General features: G+C 36.5%; 1 protein-coding gene across 9 annotated transcripts in view; it reads right to left on the bottom strand.

The window, feature by feature from the left end:
• DMD (dystrophin) overlaps positions 1-19,165 on the bottom strand; it is a 2,097,152-nt gene that overhangs the window by 1,965,294 nt on the left and 112,693 nt on the right. For 8 of the 9 annotated variants that reach the window (XM_087859361.1, XM_087859356.1, XM_087859363.1 and 5 more), the window contains exon 1: positions 17,270-17,527. The exons of the other annotated variant lie outside the window; for it this stretch is intronic. In XM_087859361.1, coding sequence (XP_087715487.1) covers positions 17,270-17,300 — 31 coding nt within the window. In that variant the 5' untranslated portion in view covers positions 17,301-17,527. Of the gene's footprint in view, positions 1-17,269; positions 17,528-19,165 lie in introns of those variants that run through there. 9 annotated transcript variants of the gene reach the window in all.

Below are 19,165 nucleotides of genomic sequence, written 5' to 3'. Positions count from 1 at the left end.
TGAAGATTTGTTTATTTACTTATTCATATGAGAAAGTGAGAGAAATGGGGGAGGGGCAGAAACAGAGTGAGAGAGAAAATCTTAAGCAGACTCTGTGCGCAGTATGGAGTATGATGCAGATCTCTACACATGGATCGTTCCCAGGACCCTGAGATGACCACCTGAGCTGAAATCAAGAGTTGGACACTTAACAGACTGTGCCACACAGATGTCCTAATTTAAAATTATTTCTAAGCAACAGAAATAATTTAAAGGGAATAGATTCAAAGGGATGTTAAAAATGTATCCACTAACAAAAAGCAATTCACATCTGTGAAGTCACCTGTTTTAGGTGGATAATACCCTTATCTTACAACTCACATATTGGACCCCTGTGTCTTTCTTTTCTTATAATATACAAAGACACACACACACACACACACACACACACACACACACACACACACACACACCATGAAAACTGGGTTTCCTCTTAAAGAAAAAAACTCTCCAAAATGGCTCCAAATGAATTCTGACTAGAGAATTGAGAGCCAGATATTCTTTCTCCTTCTATATGCAAACCCTGAACTCCCTTTTATACTCCTGGGAATTTACATTTGGAAGAACTCTGAAGTTAACATAAGATTATACCAGATATGTATTTGAATTTCTATAGCAATTGATTATGTTATTTGCTAAAAGAGACACTACATTCAGAATATATGTATACAATTTTAATGGTTTCCTGCAATTGGAAAAATACATGGCATACTAATCATTTAGTATTCTTTTTGTACTTGTATTGTAAAAGGTACGTTTTTGTTAGTTATAAGTACTGAAGATTCCAAAAAGGAATATGTATCTAGGTAGTACAGTTTAATGTAAACAATTAAAACACACATGCAAAATGGAAAGGCCTTGTATACCTGGCCTGCAGGCTGAATCAATAGACTATGTCATTTTTAGAACTCTGCATGTATATGTGCATAATTATATTTTTAAAAATTACCTGAGATTTTTTTCCAACATTATATTATTTCCAAAGTATTAGATGTCATTATCAAACGGTTTAGATGAAAAGAAATTTATGGGTAATCGATCACTTTTTCCATCACTTTTGGATATGAATTAATTCAACTCACATTTATTGGGCTTCTTCCTAGTATATAATAATATTCTAAGATCACTGAGAATGCAAGCACATATAAGACATGATTTGCTACATCCAGAAAGAGGTCACTAGATGTAGAGATAATATAAAAAACCAAATTATAATGCAAATAATATAGACTCAGTTATCACATTTGTGAAGTAGGAATGGTAATACATTCCTTCACCAAAAATTTCATAAGAATTAAGTTATGTATAAGAAATGTTATGATCATTTATTATAAAAGATAATGGATATACACTAATTGTTTAGTGGTAGAACCTGATTTCTAGATGTCATGGACTAAGATTCAACTATCCTCCATTTCTCATACACACCCTAAATTTCCAATTTTCAAAACTGTACACATTTTTGCAATGTGATCTGTAGGCAGAAGGATGCCTATGAGTTTAATTAAGGTGAAACATATTATTAAAAAAAAGAACCCATATTATTCAAGGCCTGGATTGTTTTCTGGTTGGGTACTTCTTTAATTTGCATTATAAAGATAAAAAATTGGCCAAATAATCTATTTTAGTTGAAGACAATACAATAATACATGCTTTCACTAAGGAAAAATTAATCATAGAGCTACCATCATATAATGTCATGGATAAAATGAGTCTATATCATGGCTTTTTCTTGGTTAAAGTTTTCCAAGTCAAAACAGATTGTCATGATGTCCCATAAAAACCTTTTATATACAAATAATGTACTCAAAGATAAAATATTAAAGAAAAAGTTATTATATTAGTTTTGCAGAAACCCAATTTCATTTTGAAATTGGGTCAGAGGGCTGACTACTTTGGTAAATCACTATCATCACTCCAGCTAGTTTTCCTCCTAAAATGCCTGGGTATACCAGATGTATGGATTTCTGTAATACATGAAATGTATGTTAACATATTGCACAAAACTCAGCTCATATTCACTTGTCAATAAAACACTTACAAACATTATTTTTAATGCAAAAGTCTCCACCTAATAAATATGGATAGGCTGTTAGACTGACTTAATAGAAGCTATTTTTGTTTTAAGGGACCCTCCAATTCCATATGTCTGAGTCATTCAATAGACATCTGTCACCCTGAGTTTGGGCACATGTGCAATGGGCTCTCTGCTTGTGCACATAGTTACCCAGCAACTAACTTTCCTTTTATAAATTAACTCCATTCCAGATTAAAACAGATGAAAGATTTCCAGTCATTGTGGCCAGACCTCAGGGTGGAAAATGAGCTCAGGAAGGCAGCTATCTGAAACGGAATCCTCCCTGGAATGGACATTCCGTTCTAAGTCCCTTCAGGGAAACTCCAACAATAGCTCAAGCAGAAGCAAACAGTTGTCTTCCAGGTAGTTCAAGCCAGCCGTGCACTTTCTTAGCAATCTATCCTGAGACACCCAGCCAGAGACTTAAAGCTCTTGCACCCACATCAAAGAACAGCAGACCCAGCACGCACATACTGTATGAACAGAAGCGAGTCACCCAATTCCTACCCTCCCTGAATCTCTCTCAATTAGTAGTAATTTGACAACTCCAAAGAGATCTCAGCTTTGTACTCCCTCAAGAGAATTTCCTCAAGTTAGTCTTCTTTTTTAACTATGAGTTTCTTTCAAGAATAAGAAAAAATTGAGAAAACAAATTTCAGAGATAAACCAAAAATACCATTGATTACAGGAATGATCTAAATTAAGCAACAGACATTTCAGTCTGAGGTTTATAACTTTTACAATTCGTTGAGCCCTGAGGAAAAAAAATAATGTACTAAGAATTATCCTACTCTGTTTTATTAGTTATCAGGCATGTGTGTGTGTGTGTCTGAATATAATAATACGCTCCAGGATTCACTGTTACACATGAGCCATTTTCAGCCTGGACTCCTGAGTTCCAAAAACATAATGATGTCATGACTAGAACAGTCAGACGATTGCTGTGGCATTTAATCATTCATATATGTGCTTACAAACAATCGGGCACAAGTAACCCATAGATAACAGGCACAAACCCTCCTCTCAATGAGCAAGGGAATGAGTCAGAAGCAACCTGACATTGACAACAGAGGATATAATTACTTGCGCAGAATTATCTACAATGGGTTTTCATTAAGAACACAGAACAGAGATACCTATCCTGCCCTAGGGTAGTCAGGAATGCTTTTTAATGATGTCCTATAAACAAACACTAAAATAATGAATAGAAATTGTTAGTAGAAGATATGGGGTGATAGGGGTTTTCATAAGAACATTCCAGGAAGCGGGAACAAGTCATAGTTAGGCAATTACATGACTTATTTGTGGAACCACAATTTTTATGACTAGAGAGAAGTATACATGGAGGAGAAGAGCAGATAAAAAGGTGAGAGACATAATGTAAAGGGTCCTGTGTGCTGGGCCTTGTAGCTCAAGGATTCTCTAAAGGATGCTAAGCTACAGGCACAAGATCTGATTTGTATTTTAGAAACATGACTAGGGTAACGGTGAGAAGGATGGATCTGTTTAAGACCAGATTAAAGCAAGGAGATCACATACACACGCACACACACACACAGGTGTATGCACACACACCATCAGAGATCACCTCTTGATCTGTGCATCTGTTTACACAATTTGTCATCTCCTTGGAAGTGGAATGTAAATTAGCTATTCATTGATATGAATGGTTAAAATCATACCAAGTACAAAAACTGTCCACTTCGTGAACACTTTGCCAACGACCAGGAAACGCCCCTTCCTAATGCCTGCAATAAGTAATGTTGTGAAGCCACATTATTATTCCTAATTTTTTCTTGAAGACAATCAATATTAAATACACTCAGCTCAGCACCAGGCACTCAATCAATAAATAGATACTGACTTGTCCATGATTAATTAGCTTGATAGGTAGAGTCAGGTTGAAAACTCAAGTAGTTTCTGGTCTTGTCCAGTTACCATGCCTGTGGACCAGCATAATCTCTAAAATGCCAGCCCTTCTCATATAGGCTTTTTGGTCATAAACAACCTGAAGCAAATACCTCACAAGGTAGGACATTTAGAACGAGGCTTAAATCACTATGACACTTTGTTCAATAAGTGATGCGTGTTCCTCTAGAACAGAAATGGATTGCATTCTAGTGGGTTAGCATTAAACCACCCTTTGTACCCTAAGTGGTGGATTTATTAATTTACAAGGCTTCTCTGTTGATTAGGTCTGGTGATGACACACTGGCTTTCAGGACACTGAGGGCTTGTTAAAGGTTTAATGCTGTATTTAAAAAAAATATTTTGCAGTAAGCATGGAGTCATAGGAAGCTGCAAAGAAGTATGCAGGGATGTCTTGTGCAACCTTCACACCCTCCCTACAATGTTGACACCTTGGATAACTATGGTACAATGTCACAATTGGGAAATTATCCATATAATCCACAGAGTTTCTTCAAATTTTTACCAGTTACACATGAACTCACTTGTGTCCTTCTGTCAGTATTTGCATGTGTGTGTGTGTGTGTGAAGTGCATTAAGTATAGTGTTACAGAACAAATGCCACCATCAAGACACAGAACAGGTCCATCACCACAGGCTCTCTTCTGGCACCCCTACATTGAACACCCCCCATTCCTAACCTGTGGCAACCAAGAATCTGTTCTTGGTCTTCATAATTTTGTTATTTCAATAATGCTATATAAAAGGAATAACACAGTATGTAACCTTGGAGTTTTTTATTATTTTTTTCAAGCGTGGTGCCCTTGAGATCCATGAGAGTTGTGGTATTACCGTAGGTCATTTCTTTGTATGGCTGAGTAGTATTTCGTGATATGGACGCATCATTTGTTTCACATCCACCCATTGGTGGATATGTGACTTGTGTCCAATTTCTGACCATTACAAAGAATGCTGGTGTGAACGTTCATGTACAGGTTTTGTCGTGAATGTCAGTTTTCTTTTTCTGGGATAAATGCCCAAGAGTGGAATTACTAGGTGATACAGTGATTACATATTTAGTTTTAGAAGCCAATCTGTTTTTCTAGAATGGCTGTACCGTTTTACATTCCCACCGGCATTGTTGGAGAGACCCAATTTCTCTGCATCCTTGTCAGCTCTAGCGTTGTCACTTGTTCCCCAATTATTCTTGATAAAAATTGTATAAAGTGCCTAACATTATGGTTTGCTATACATAGCAAAGTGATAACTACAGTCAAGCTAATTAACATACCGTCTTCTCACATAGTTACCTTTTTTGTGATGAGAGCACCTGAAATCTATTCTCATAGCAAAATTGCAGTATTCAATACCATATTATTAACGCTAGCCACTACACTCTACATCAGATCTCTATACTCACTCATCTTATATAACTGCAACTTTGTACCCTTTTACCGACATTTCCCCATTTTCTCCATCTCTCCAGCCCTGGTAGCCACCCTTTAACTCTCCGCTTCTATGCATTTGACTTTTTGAGATTCCATGTATAAGTGAGATCATGTAGGTTTTCTTTCTCTTTCCGTATTTGGCTGACAGTTGTTGTCTTTTCCTTACAAAACCGGAAAGATGTTATTAACAATATACTTTAATAGAATATAATCTATTTCTCAGTGCCAAATTCTTTTGCCCTTTCTCGGAGAAATTATTTAAATGTGCTTTGAGTCCTCTTACCTTTCCCATACTCTAGGACAAATTACTTAATGACCAGTGTTGCTTTTTCTCTAATACTTTTTTTTCAAAGATTTTATTTATTTACTTGACAGAGACAGACAGAGCACACAAGCAGGGAGAGCGGCAGAGGCAGAGGGAGAGGGAGAGGGAGAAGCAGGCTCCCGCTGAGCCGGGAGCCCGATGTAGGGCTCAGGGGCTCTATCCCTGGGCCCTGAGATGATAACTTGGGCCGAAGGCAGATGCTTAACCCACTGAACCACCCAGGCACCCCTCTCTAATACATCTTAAAATGAAATCACTACTTCTTCTTTACACCCAAATACATATTGCAAGCTCTTCCAGGTTATAAAGAAAATGGATCTCTTCTTCAAGAGATAAATTGGCGAATATAAGAAAAAAGAGTAAATGAGTGATTTTTCTAGGATATTCACAGATAGCAAGTTGAAAGAGGGAGGGAAGGCACCAACTGTAAGAGACAGGTAAAAAAAGGAATAGACTAATGTGGAATCGAGGAAGAATATCATAGATGTGAAGGAAGCAGTTAACACTGAGAAGTGCCATTGGGAGTCACCAAGATAGATGCAGGAAAGAAAAAATATCTGGGTTGAAAATAGTAAAACAAAACCAAACCAAAAGACTCCAGTAAAATGGAGTATGGGTAATCAGAGAAGAGAATAAATTCAATGACCAAAAAAGGAGATCTTCATTATTTATTTATATATATTAAGCTTCAACCAGAACTAAAGTGCTTTTGTTGTCATATAAAATGCAATCAAATTATCATTATTATAACATATTCTTATATGTAAATGGCTGTAATTACAGCATGCAACAAAATATTACACATATTATTAAAAAATACTTATGCGCTTGGTTCTGGAAAAACAGTGGGGAGCAAAACCAATGGAGATATTTGCATTCATGGAATTTACCATGTACTCTGAGTGATAAGCACTGATTAGTAACACACACACGTGTGTCATCCATATATATATGGAATCACGACAGTGCTATGTGTATGGTAGGCTATTATATGAGAGGGACATTTTATCTGCTCAAGGTAATTTTGACATCATCCCACAGGGAATGACTTATAAGTGGAAAGTGGTGTTAGCTAGGTCAAAGAAAAGAGTGAGGAAGGTTTTGGACAAAAAGAAAAACGTGCAAAAGCCCTATGGCAGGAAGAAGTGAGGCCTATTCAAGGAATAGAAAGAAACCCAGAAAAGTGGTAAGGCAGGGACAGCATTACAGGAGATGTGACAGGAGAGGAAGACAGTGTCTAGATCTTGTTCTACTTTGTTTTGCTTTCCTAGCAACGAGCAGAAACTACTGAAGTGACTGAATGTGCACTGATATTGTCAAACTTAGATGACTGGATGAATTTTAGAGAATAGATTAGAAGGAATGGGGAAGAGGCAATGCAAAACAGCAGAATGGCTACTGCTGCTGTATTCCTAGGGAGACAAAGCTACTTGAGCTAGGCTAATGGTAGAGGAGATGAAAAGAAGTGGATCAAAAGACACTGGGGAGATAAAACCCAAGTAATTAATGGTTTAGACATGAGTGGTTGAGAGATAAGTGTTTCAAGGATGTAATAGTTTTCAAGAGCTTGTGAAACTGGAACGGTAGCACCATTCACTGATAAAGGGAACAATGAGAAAAGATCAGGTTTCATGGACAGACGAAAAGCTTTGTTTGGGGCCCGTAGAGCGGAGGTGACTTTGCCACATACAAATGGAGATGCCAACAAGGCAGCTGAAATTGCAGTTCTGGAATTTACTAGAGAAATCTGAGCTGGAGGTATAACTTGGTTAGTTATCTCCACATGCGTGTTAATAAGTCATGGGCATGGGTGCAACGGCCAAGGAAGGGATTACAGAGAGAGGACACTCATGCTGGGAATGAGCCCTGAGGAATCCTAGTATTTAGAGGTTGAGTAGAGAGAATTAGCCTGTAAAGTAGACCGAACAGAAATACCCAAAGAAATGGGAACAAAACCAGGAGAGTGCAATGCATGGAGTTGAAGGAAACACCAAAGTTTTAAAAAGGGAGAAAATGGTCAATGTTGGTACTGCTACAAGTTCAAGAAAATAGATGGAAATTTCCTCAATTGGTTTTAGTGACATGACATTCTTTACTTCGCTTGAACTATGTTGAGTGAAGTGTGAATTAAGAAAAATAACAAAATAGTAAAATTTTAAGGAAAAATATCAATCTAGTCCAACTGATGGATATAAAGTATAGGAAAGTAATATTTTCAGGTTTCTTTAAGTATTTATCATACTTTGGTAGCAGGATAGTCCTATTTTCTTAAGAAAATTATCAAAAAATCCCACTAACATAGTTACCTCTAATGTTTAATATTAAAATTAAATGACTGATAACCCCTTAAGGAATAAATAAAATATTAAACCACAACTGTTTCTTATACTTGGGAAGTGACATTGGGATATAATAGTTTTTTTTTTCTTTTCCCAAATGCGTGGTAGTGTTTATGCTTTCTGAATGGAAGCATTATTTTCAGGTTTGTTTCAATAGTATTTATTGATTTTATAAATACTAGTCAAGCCAAACACTTTTGCATGCAAACCATTTAATTTTTAGACTTTGTGTGTGTGTGTGTGTGTGAGAGAGAGAGAGAGAGAGAGAGGGAGAGAGAAATCTATTCATACTAGCAATATTGAACAGTACCATGCACATACAAGGTACTGTCAATAACCATTCATGTAGGATAGATTAATGTCTCATTAATCCTTGTCTATGCATCACCACTCCTTCTACTCATTCTCTAGTTCCCATCTCCCTATGCCCATATTCTAAGGCCTGTTTATAGAGGTAGATTCTTTGATGAAAACCTCCATAATCACATCAGCCATAAGTAGTCATTTATGGCTGATTTGTACCAGGCTCGGTAACTCTCTTGACATATTATAGTAGTGGTATTTATATGCATGTGTGTGTGAGCGTGTGTGTGTGTGTGTGCACCTACAGAGTTTTAATCTCAAAGGAGTCAGAGAGAACACAGCAGGTGTTCACTAGTGTTTGGCTCTAAGCAAGTAAAAACCTAATAGTAAAAAAGTTGCTCGATACCATATTAATATTCCATCTAGTCTTACTTCCCCCAAAGCTAACTGATAAGCACATTACACTCATCCATGACTAAATTTCAATTACTCAAGTGCCTTCTATTGCTTCAATACAATTCTAGTTTTATTTAACCTGAACTGTCAATGTTTTTTAAGTATTTTTACCATTTTTCCAGATTTAAGAATAATCAATTTTACTAATGGTTCTCAAGAAATTTTAGACATTTCTCCAATAAGCATCTATATTAACTAAAATAGCATTAAATAAAGTGCAAACTTACCTTGTCATATCAATGCAATTCTGTATTCTCTAAAGGATGATTTTTCATATTGCTTAACAACTCTGACTGAGCAATTGAAATTCAGACTATGATAAATGTTTTACACTGAAGTCTCATTTCATTATACAGCAGTCAGTTGAAATGGGGTTTCCTAAGAAGGTATTTTTAGGAAGTGCAGAGTACAGGAAAAAGCTGAATACATTACACAATTTAAATATTTATTGAAGCTTTTCTACTAAGGCAACATTTTGGTGATATCTCACAGAAATAGCAATATGGGAAAGGAAATTAGGGGTAAATAGATGGCAGAGACTGTGGAAACCAAGACACCTGGTGTTGCACGTGAGATCCTCATTCATAAAGCCATTAAATGGGAGATTGAAAGAACACTCCTCTTCACAGAAATATTACTTTCCTTAGGATTTTATCATTCTACCTAGATGCTTCTATAATTTCTTGGCATGCTCTTGTCTTCCATATGGGATTCCTGACCTCCTTTTCACACTCGTGATCTTTCTAGTTGGTCTCATCCATACTCGATGGCTCACCTATCAACTCCCCAATAATGACTTTGTTTCTAGGCTCACAGCCCCATCTATGGTATGTACACTCTTCATAAAAAACTTAACATCCACACCCCCAGTCCTTCCCAGCATTCCAGCTTCCATTGAAGTCTTCTTGTAAATGGCACTATTATCCACCCAATTCTCCATGCCATGGAAAACACCACGTCCATCGACACCAATTCTTATCTACTCTGTCTCATAACTAACTCTTGAATAAAACCACTTCTTTCAACTTCACTCTCACCATTCTAGTCAACACCACCTTCTGCCCCTAGAGAAGCTACCAGACTGATAACCAGTCATCTACTCTTTTTTTTTTTGAAAGGGAAGTCAACATTTTATTTTATTTTTAATATTTTTTATTATATTATGTTAGTCACCATACAGTACATCCCCTGGTTTTTGATGTAAAGTTCGATGATTCATTAGTTGCGTATAACACCCAGTGCACCATGCAATACGTGCCCTCCTTACTACCCATCACTAGCCTATCCCATACCCCCACCCTCCTCCCCTCTGAAGCCCTCAGTTTGTTTCTCATAGTCCATAGTCTTAATACCTCCTAATCTCTTCTTCATGAAACAGAATGATATTAAGGAAAAAAGCCCTGCAAATATGTTCCTATCACTGCCCTACCTGAAACCCTAAAAGGCTGTCCACTGATTTTACTATAAAGAAAAAGCAATCCGGGGCCTCTGAGGCTCTGAATGACTAGACCCCAGCTCTCACCATTTTAGCAGCACACCAGTCCCAAACTTTCCCTGGCTTACTATACTCAAGGAAAATTCACCTTCTTTTAGTTCCTTCTTCATACCAAGTTCTATACTCACATATGTTGTTTCTTCTGAATGTAAACATTTTTCCTCTCTCTTTTTCCATTTGATCACTATTCCCCAATCCCATTCTTCTTTGTGTTACTTTGAATGTAATTTTCCTAGGGATCTCTCCCCAACTTCTAATACTAGCCTAGGTCTCACAATTATACATTCTTATAACAATGTGTGCTTTATTCTCCAACCCTTACCTCAAATGTGATTTAAATAGTGTGTGACTATTTACACACACACACACACACACACACACACACACACACACACGGAGATAGATATCTATATAGCTATACATCTATATATACATCTCCTTAATTCTAATCTCTGTGAGTTCACTTGTTTAGAACATTATCTCCAGACACTAGTATGGTACCTGGCATGAAGTAGGCACTCAGTATATGTATTAGTTGCCTGAATGAGTGAATAACAAACTGTTCCTTCTTTAAACAATGGTCGCCCATACCCAATACAATACAAACTTTACAGAGTCATTTCTTTTCATACTTTTAGTTCTGGATTTCTTTTGAGAGCCTCTCTATTTCCAGACATTTAAAGTAAAACACTGCAAACTCCACAGGCTTGAGTGAACTGAACTCCATGATAACACTTGGTGCTCTCTGACATAGCCCATTAGAGATGGGGTGTGTACACCTAATCCAAAGGAATCCTCTAGCTCTTCAGCAGCTGTTCATATGGCTCCTGACCTGCCCTTCAGGCTCTACTAAATCAGGGTTCCCAGCTGTCTGAGCTTCCCGTAAGCTCGTTTACTTAACCAGCTATAAGCCAACACTGCTTCTATCTGCTTGCACTCTGTAGAGCCAGATTTGCCTTTTTCCTTCCAAGTTATTTCCCAATATACGGAAGCCATTGGGATTCACAGACAATTTTATCGGTTCCTCTGCCATTTTGATAACATTATTTCTAATCCAGCCTTCCTAGAGCATCAGTAGAAAAAGGAATTACTCAACCTGCCTTTGGTGAAAATACTTGGGCAGTTCTGATTCTGTGATTTTTCTCTTTCGCATTTCTTTAGTTGGACCTCACACGGTTTCCAAGGCTAAAAATCTGTACTCGTAACAGTGTGCTGACTCCCTTGCCCTTTAGCTCAGCACTTAGCTCGGGCTAAGGTAGTACTGCTGCTGTAATCTGATAAAGGAGCAGACAAGTTGTGTGCAAATAAAGATGGGTGCCAAGAATGAGCAAAAAGCCACTGATGTTTATGCCCTTTTATAGTCCTGATTCAATGACAGTCTTAGCCAGAACCAGAGCGGGAGGGGGGACAGCAATTTAAAACAAAACAAAGCAAAAACCAAGGAGAGGGTGAAAACACTGAAAGGGTAACTCCTTTATTTGCCCATAATTGGACATAATATGAGACTATTATAATGCTAATTGTGCTCAATTAATACTGGCCTTTCTGAAACATCAATTGTTTCATAGTAGTGGAGATAAAGTACATTTAGAAGTTGAAAGTAAACTGGCCAAATACCATACATTATGTTGGCATAGATAAATTCCTTGCTTGTTGCAATGCCCAGGAATGGGTTAAGTATTTATTAAATATAAGTGAAAAGCATGACAATTCAAACATCTTTTTTTTTCAAACATCTGTTTTTTTCAAGTTTCTTTAAAATCATGTTAACCCTGTTAAAACCCATTTAAATGTCAACATTCTGACTTTATTACGCGGAGAAGCATTGGCTTTCATGATGTACTTTAATATTCCTCCTATTCATTACAAAAACCAGATTACATACTAAAGTAAATAAAACAATAAACTAAAATAAATAAAAATAGAAGCAAAGCTCTTCCTCAGATCCTTGCCCTTAAATGGCAAGTTAAGACTAAATCTTTTTAACTAGCCTTCGAAATACTTCAGATTTCGAAACTGACACGTGAAACATCAATTTTCTAACATCTCTCCCTTAAAATTATATGGAATTATATAATTTCCTGAAAATCATATGGAATCGAAATATTGAATTAAGAGTTCTGGAAGACTCATTTATGAACAACAAAAACAGCAGCATCAACGTTTTACCAGCAGAGCAAAGAAATGACAGTTCCATTCCAGTTAAAGGATAATTGTCAATTCGCCCCCACCTTCCATTACTGAAGAATGGTGTGCATAATGACAAAGCCAAAGTGAGGCACTGAGGCAGAAGGCAAAAGATAATAAAGGAGACAGAGAAGAAATTGATTTCCAAACTCAATCCAGACTGCTAGGAACACTTTTTTCTCAGGGCTTAATATCATTACATATACTATGCAAAATCCCTCTGGGAACCGTTAGACCCCCGAGAAAATTGCCCCGTGGGTTCTTTCACCTATTAAAATTCCCAGGTGTTTCGCATACATGATATCAGAATGACATCAGACGGAGCAAAGAGCTGAATAGACATTGTTTTTTGAAATGGCAGCCTCAGTGGAGGGCTTGAGCTGTGCCAGAGGGAGTAGTGCCTTTTGCTTTTGTTAATGGGCATGTGGTAGAGGCTGTGTAGTCTTCAGATTAGGACTCTTTTAAGCATGAGCAAGCAGGGCCATTTTCCTCTCTTCATTCTCATTCCGCCTGCTGCCTGGAAGAACTGTGGCTGAGAAATGTAAGATACCCGTGAACACCAGAGCCAAGGCTTTTGCGGCCCCCCTCATCCGCCCCACATTCAGGGCAGTCATCTTGAATGGAGAAAGAGAAAGACCATGTTGTCCCTGAGAGTTACTGTTTCCAAATCTCTGGAGGGGCCCTCTGGTTTAAAAAAGGTACATGCGAAATTATATTATGCTGTAATGTGTGGGAAAATATAAGCTTTTTATACTACAGATTTCAGAAAAAAAAGTAAACCAAGTCATGTTAGTTGTTTTCTTCTCAAATTATAGTTCGCATGTGAGTGATTCACGAAGAGCAGGGTCACTGTCCCCTTCAAGACAGGATATGAGAATCTCTAAAAGACACGTTCACTTTTAATGTTAACTAGAGGGAGCTTGAACCTTTACAAAGATAAAGATTTGAAGAAAAATTCCACACGTGACATCCAGAGACATACCCTCTCCAAATCGGCAAAATAATACAATACACAACACTGCCAACTAAACTTTCGTATCTGTATGTTAATTAAACTTCCAAACTCCAAATCCGTGTCAGGAATACTACTCTGTCAATATTGTATAGAGTGAAACCCCAAGAAGTTTAAGTAACAGATGTTTTTAAATGAGGAGAAAGGTGAAGACTGCAAGAGGTTTGCGTGTTTGTTTGTGTTTCGAAGCTCAGGCTGCTGCACGGAGAGTACTCCCCGAAGAGGAAAATTTCCATGCAATTCTGCCATGGAACTCGGTTGCATTTAATAATAATAAAAAAAGTCTCTTCATTTCCCATAGTGCAGCCCATGACCCTCCCAACAAAATGTTCCAATATGAGCCAAGTGCCTTGATAACAGAACACAAATCTCCTAGGACTAGAGCAGGACTTTGTGAGAAAGAAAACCATCGCCTCCTTCTGAATCCAATCAAACCCTGAATGTGCTACATAAAAATAAACCGAGGTCATCATTATTCTTCTCATTGTGATTCGGCTTGCCTTCAGATTACATAGCCTGTATATCTGAAATAGCTGCACCGCCTCCATTAACTGAGTTTGACACCATTTTAATCAATGTATCTTTTCAGAATGAAAGGCGGAAATGTCAAATTCCTACCATCATACATTCTTTTAACTCTCTAATCTGCATTAAATAAAAGCCTGTCTTTGAGAAATAACATATGCTTAAAGAAATATAACTAGCATCAATTTCATCTTAAAATGTAAACTGGGGAAAGATTCAACAGCAACGCATCTCTTCGTAGGGAAGTGATTTCCCATGAAATCACTTTTAAAGTTTAGGACCTTTAAAGTTTAAGCCTTGAGGCCCATCACTTACACTGGTTCCGCCCAAGGCCCTACCTCACTGTGTGTTCATGATTTTGTATTGTTTTTCTTAAAAGACTCCCCACCCTCAAATTGCATAATCCCAGGCCCCGTAAGACCTTGGTCTGCTCCTTTCTTCATGGTTTGTTACATTTTCTTGGACAGAGGACATATGTTAGTCTTATTTGTCAATTTCTTAAAAAATGACATACGTCTAAAATAGAAAATGGAAAACATGAACGGAAGATTATCTTCAAAGAAAGGTTAATTTCCAATGAATTTTCGATGGCTCTGTGATTTAAATTTGTCTTCATGCATTCATATAAACAGATATACTCACATCAAAATACCATGTTTCCTGTATATGCAGTGGAAGAAAGAATAGTTTAATAAAAAATATGATAAATCATTTTTAATAAGTTAGGGGAATATTACACTAGAAGGTGGAAGGGGAAGAAAAGTTTGGGAAATCACTTCGCTTTTTTCTGGTGATAAAGCCATGATGAAAGATAATAAAACAGAATTTTTAAAAACCCTGACTTTTCCAAGACAACGAAGATTTAAATCTCTTTTATTAAACCACACAAGTGGTTAAGAACTTGACAATTTGTTTCTCATGTAACAAATGGCTTTCGACTACAAGGATTTCAAATGAATACTTGAGAAACAAAGAGGAAGCTGTATTAATATTTCTGTCCAAATTATGAATTTATATCTCAGTCCTGTCTAGCTGGAGTAGTGTCAACTGACACATTTTTTCCTTAAATAACATAAATTTGCACAAAACATTTAGTAATCTTTAAGTTTACAGTAACTACTATGTGACATTCTCTATTGCATTTTCCATAATGTTATGCCACGTAAGAGATACAGAAAACTTTCTATTCAATTAAAAAATATATTATCCACTTGGATCAGCAATCTCTTTTTCAGAGTTAAGATGCCCTTGGAAGACTCTGGAAATGAAATCATTCTAAACGATGATTTTATTAGACCTCAAGATAATTTCTACCATTTAAAAATTCCAACGAAATGTATATTTGCAATAAATTATTTGAGTGACTCTTTGAAATACAATATTTGAGCAATTCTAAAAGTAAACAATCTTTATGTTAATACAGGGATCTTCTGGCAACTACTTTCATTAAAAACCACCCACGTGTACTCCTCTACGTATTCAAACTAAGGCAATTTAACAAACCTCATTCCAATGTCAATACATTCAAACAGAAGTACATCAGCTGGTAAAAGTTAATGTAGAATATGACCATGTGAATATCTTCATATTCTCTTAACAAACCCACTGTCACGCAGGTTAAAGTTTCACCTGATAGCTTTAAAATGTGCTTAAATAAAGTCCTACAGAGCTTGTCCCAAAAAGCTTAGCTTTCTTTAGATTCCAATGAAGAACTTGAAGTTATTTGAATATCTATGACAAAACAGACAGTAAGTTTGCTTGCTTCATTCTTTGCTATTTTTTGAATTGAATCTTTGCTATTTTTTTCTAAATTCACTCTCTACACTGGTTTCTGGTTTGAATTTTCTAAGTATAACAATGGATCAATCAATACGTGTGCATTGCGAAGAACATATGCTGTTGTATTTTTGTAACATTAGTAAATGGAATGGTTTTTCAACCAGAAAGCAATTCTGATGCTCACCAAATAAATTTATAAATAAGAAAAGTTCATTAAACACGTTTTACTATAAAATCTGGTAGCATCTAATGTGAATCAGGAAGTGCGCAATGTTCATTTTTTTGGGCACAGAGGTCAAAGTTGTGTTGTAACCCTTTTACCGGAAGTTTTGAAGAATTACTTATCTGGAGAGACTTACTTTCTTCATTCTTAATCATGGGCGTCACCATCATATCTGTTTCAGAATGGCTACAATCCGCCAGTCAAAGGCAGGGGTGAGGGGGGCAAGGGAATCCCCTCTGTCCATCTCTTTGGGACACACTGCACTCTTCATATATTATTTTTATACATTATTTTTACTACTGTGCCAGAGTCAATTTCTAAATTTTTCATTAGTCATCATGACTCTCTTAAAATAAACAAAATAGATGCACTTAGAATAAAAGCCAAACGAAAAAGCTTTACTGAAAAGCTAGGTCATACTAGACATGAAACAACACAGTGAGCTTACTGTGAAATGATCAGAAGTCCCTCATGCTTTTATGTTGTGTTCTCAACAAAAGTGTCTGGTCATTTGCCAGCAGAGATCATATAACTATTTGAAAGAATTTTCATGTTATGCTACAGAACACTCACAATACTAAATAGAATATGAGAAAGGGATTTTTAAATTAAATATTTATCATACTTTTCTCCACCTCCATTTATCCATCACAATTCATTCCGTTTGATGTGCCAGACAGAATTTTTCTAACCTTGAGATCTCCACACGTCATTCCACTACCACGATTATTTCATTGAGAAGATATAGCAGGTCACTGGCCCACATGCAACCATTACTGAATAGAGGATCAAATAATCAAGATAATAACTCAGATACACAAACGACTTCACAGCAATTAAAATAGTTTGTTACAAATACTCCAGGCCAATTATGCATATTCTATTATTTTAGTGGTTTCTTAAAAAAGAAAGATCTGCTTGATTATATTTGTAAAGAAAAAAGTTTAAACTCTACCTTATTTCTATGGAAAAGTTTTCCCAATGAGAAACATGTACACCTGCACACATATATGTGTACAGGAAATTTAAGATAACATTAATTCTTCTTCACAAACTACTATAATACTTTAAAATCAATCTGCCTAATCAGTGAGCTTGCCACAAAGTAAAACTTATGCCACAGAAAAAATATTTTTAGTGACTTTGTACTTACAACAGTCCTCTACTTCTTCCCACCAAAGCATTTGGGAAAAAAGAAAAAGTACGTATCAAGGCAGCAAGAAAAGTCTTGGTAAATTTCCTCCCAACTTTAGTGCTCCGATAGGTTTAGGAATGATGAGAAATCAACCAACTTCAGCAGCCTTTTAAAAAAGAACACTTCAGTTTTTCCTATTCGTTTTTCTCTGAAGCTAATTGCCTCCAAGATCTGAGTCCTGTAAGGGGAAAGTGAGTGATCCCAACACTGAGTGAGTCAACATAGTAACTGATGCCAGGATTCTGTAGACGCCCCTGGATATTTCAAATTCCAGGACCTGCGCAGAAGCAAGTGACCCGCCTTTTCTCTCAAGTTGGTTTCCCATAATAGGACTGCCCATGGCCACTACATATAAGGTTGTGCTTCCAGCATGGCAAGCCCTGTGAAGTCAAATAATGTTCAACTGTGTTCTGATTAATATCCAAACCAGAATAGCACAGTGGACATAGTACTTGCTCTCACAGGCTTCTAAACATAAAAACTCTTCAGTGTACAAAACGACAGTACTTTCTGTAACTTCTATGCATATTTCTAAAATAACAGAGCAGAAAATCCTAATCCAGAATAGACTTTGAAATGCCTTTACTTTTTTTACCCTTTCAACAACACTAAAAATTTCACTCTAGTGAACAAAAAGACATGCCCAGAATAATCTCTACACTCGTATGTAGGCTCTGTCTACCAGACTTAATTTCTACCCTGGGGATCTTATCAAAAGTCAAGTACTGATGCTGCCAACAGTCTGATGAAGAAAAGCAACAGCAGAATGCAGCAGCTGAGCTCTGACGGCAGAATGTGTGTAGCTCTCAGGGGACAAGGCTTCTGCTAAAATAAAGAGTACTCTTATAATTGAATGAAGAAATCTTCCTAAAATACTAAATTTCTTTCCATAGCACCTTATGAGAAAACTTTACTAACAAATCACTCTTTCTTTGATGTCTTTGGTGGCAATTATTAAAATACCATTCTCTTGGACATTGCGTTAATTATTAATTATTTAATGGCTCTCAAAAGAAGTTTTCTGTATTAAGTGAGCACATTTGTAATATGTTATTGGGCATGTTTGTAAACCATTCTTTGCCAATAGAAGGCTTCTTTATCTTATTTTAACACAGATGAGCCCAATATTTGTAAGAAACATCAGTTAAACTTTTTAGAAGGATATTCTTTTTGCAATAATAATCTGTGTTAAAATTATTTGAGTGTTTTTATAATACCATTTGTTGAAGTGACAGACTCATTTTTCTATGTCAAGCATTCAACTGCTTGGCACAGAAATAAATTATAGATAAAAATAGAAAAAAACTGGCATATTGAATCAGAGTATGATGTTTACCTTAATCATTATACATTTCATATTTTAGAATACCATTATCATAATATCACCATTCCCCCCAACAGAATCTATATGAAATAAAGCATAAGGCTTAATTTGTAGATAATTGTACTTAAATTACTATTATCCAAAACAGATTTAAAATGTTCTCTGTAGGTCATCTCATTTCCTCTTCTTAGTGTGGTCATCTAAGTATGCGTATAAGCAAGAATTTCATAAAACAAAATTAAAAATGGTTTTTGACCAATATGGATCCGAGTCGGCATGTTTAGCTTGTGTTTTCCTGTGCTCTAGGGTGTAATATCGCCCTGAATGTAAGTTCCTTTACACCTTGTATTGTGAGTTTTCTATAGATATAAATCCACATTTAAGCCCAGGCATATGCACAGTTCATCAGTGATTTCAAAAGTGTGGTCCGTGAAGCATCAGCAACACATGGGAAATTTCTGGAAGAGACCTGAAAAATAGGAAACTCTCTGGGAGTAGGACCTAGTGCTCTATGTTTTACAGGTGAGTCT

The sequence above is a fragment of the Ursus americanus genome, chromosome X (assembly GCF_024610735.1).
Source record: "Ursus americanus isolate L20-20 chromosome X, mUrsAme1.1.p, whole genome shotgun sequence".
Classification (NCBI taxonomy): domain Eukaryota; kingdom Metazoa; phylum Chordata; class Mammalia; order Carnivora; family Ursidae; genus Ursus; species Ursus americanus.
Note: the sequence above shows the minus strand (reverse complement) of the source record. Positions and strands in the feature narration are given on the sequence as shown.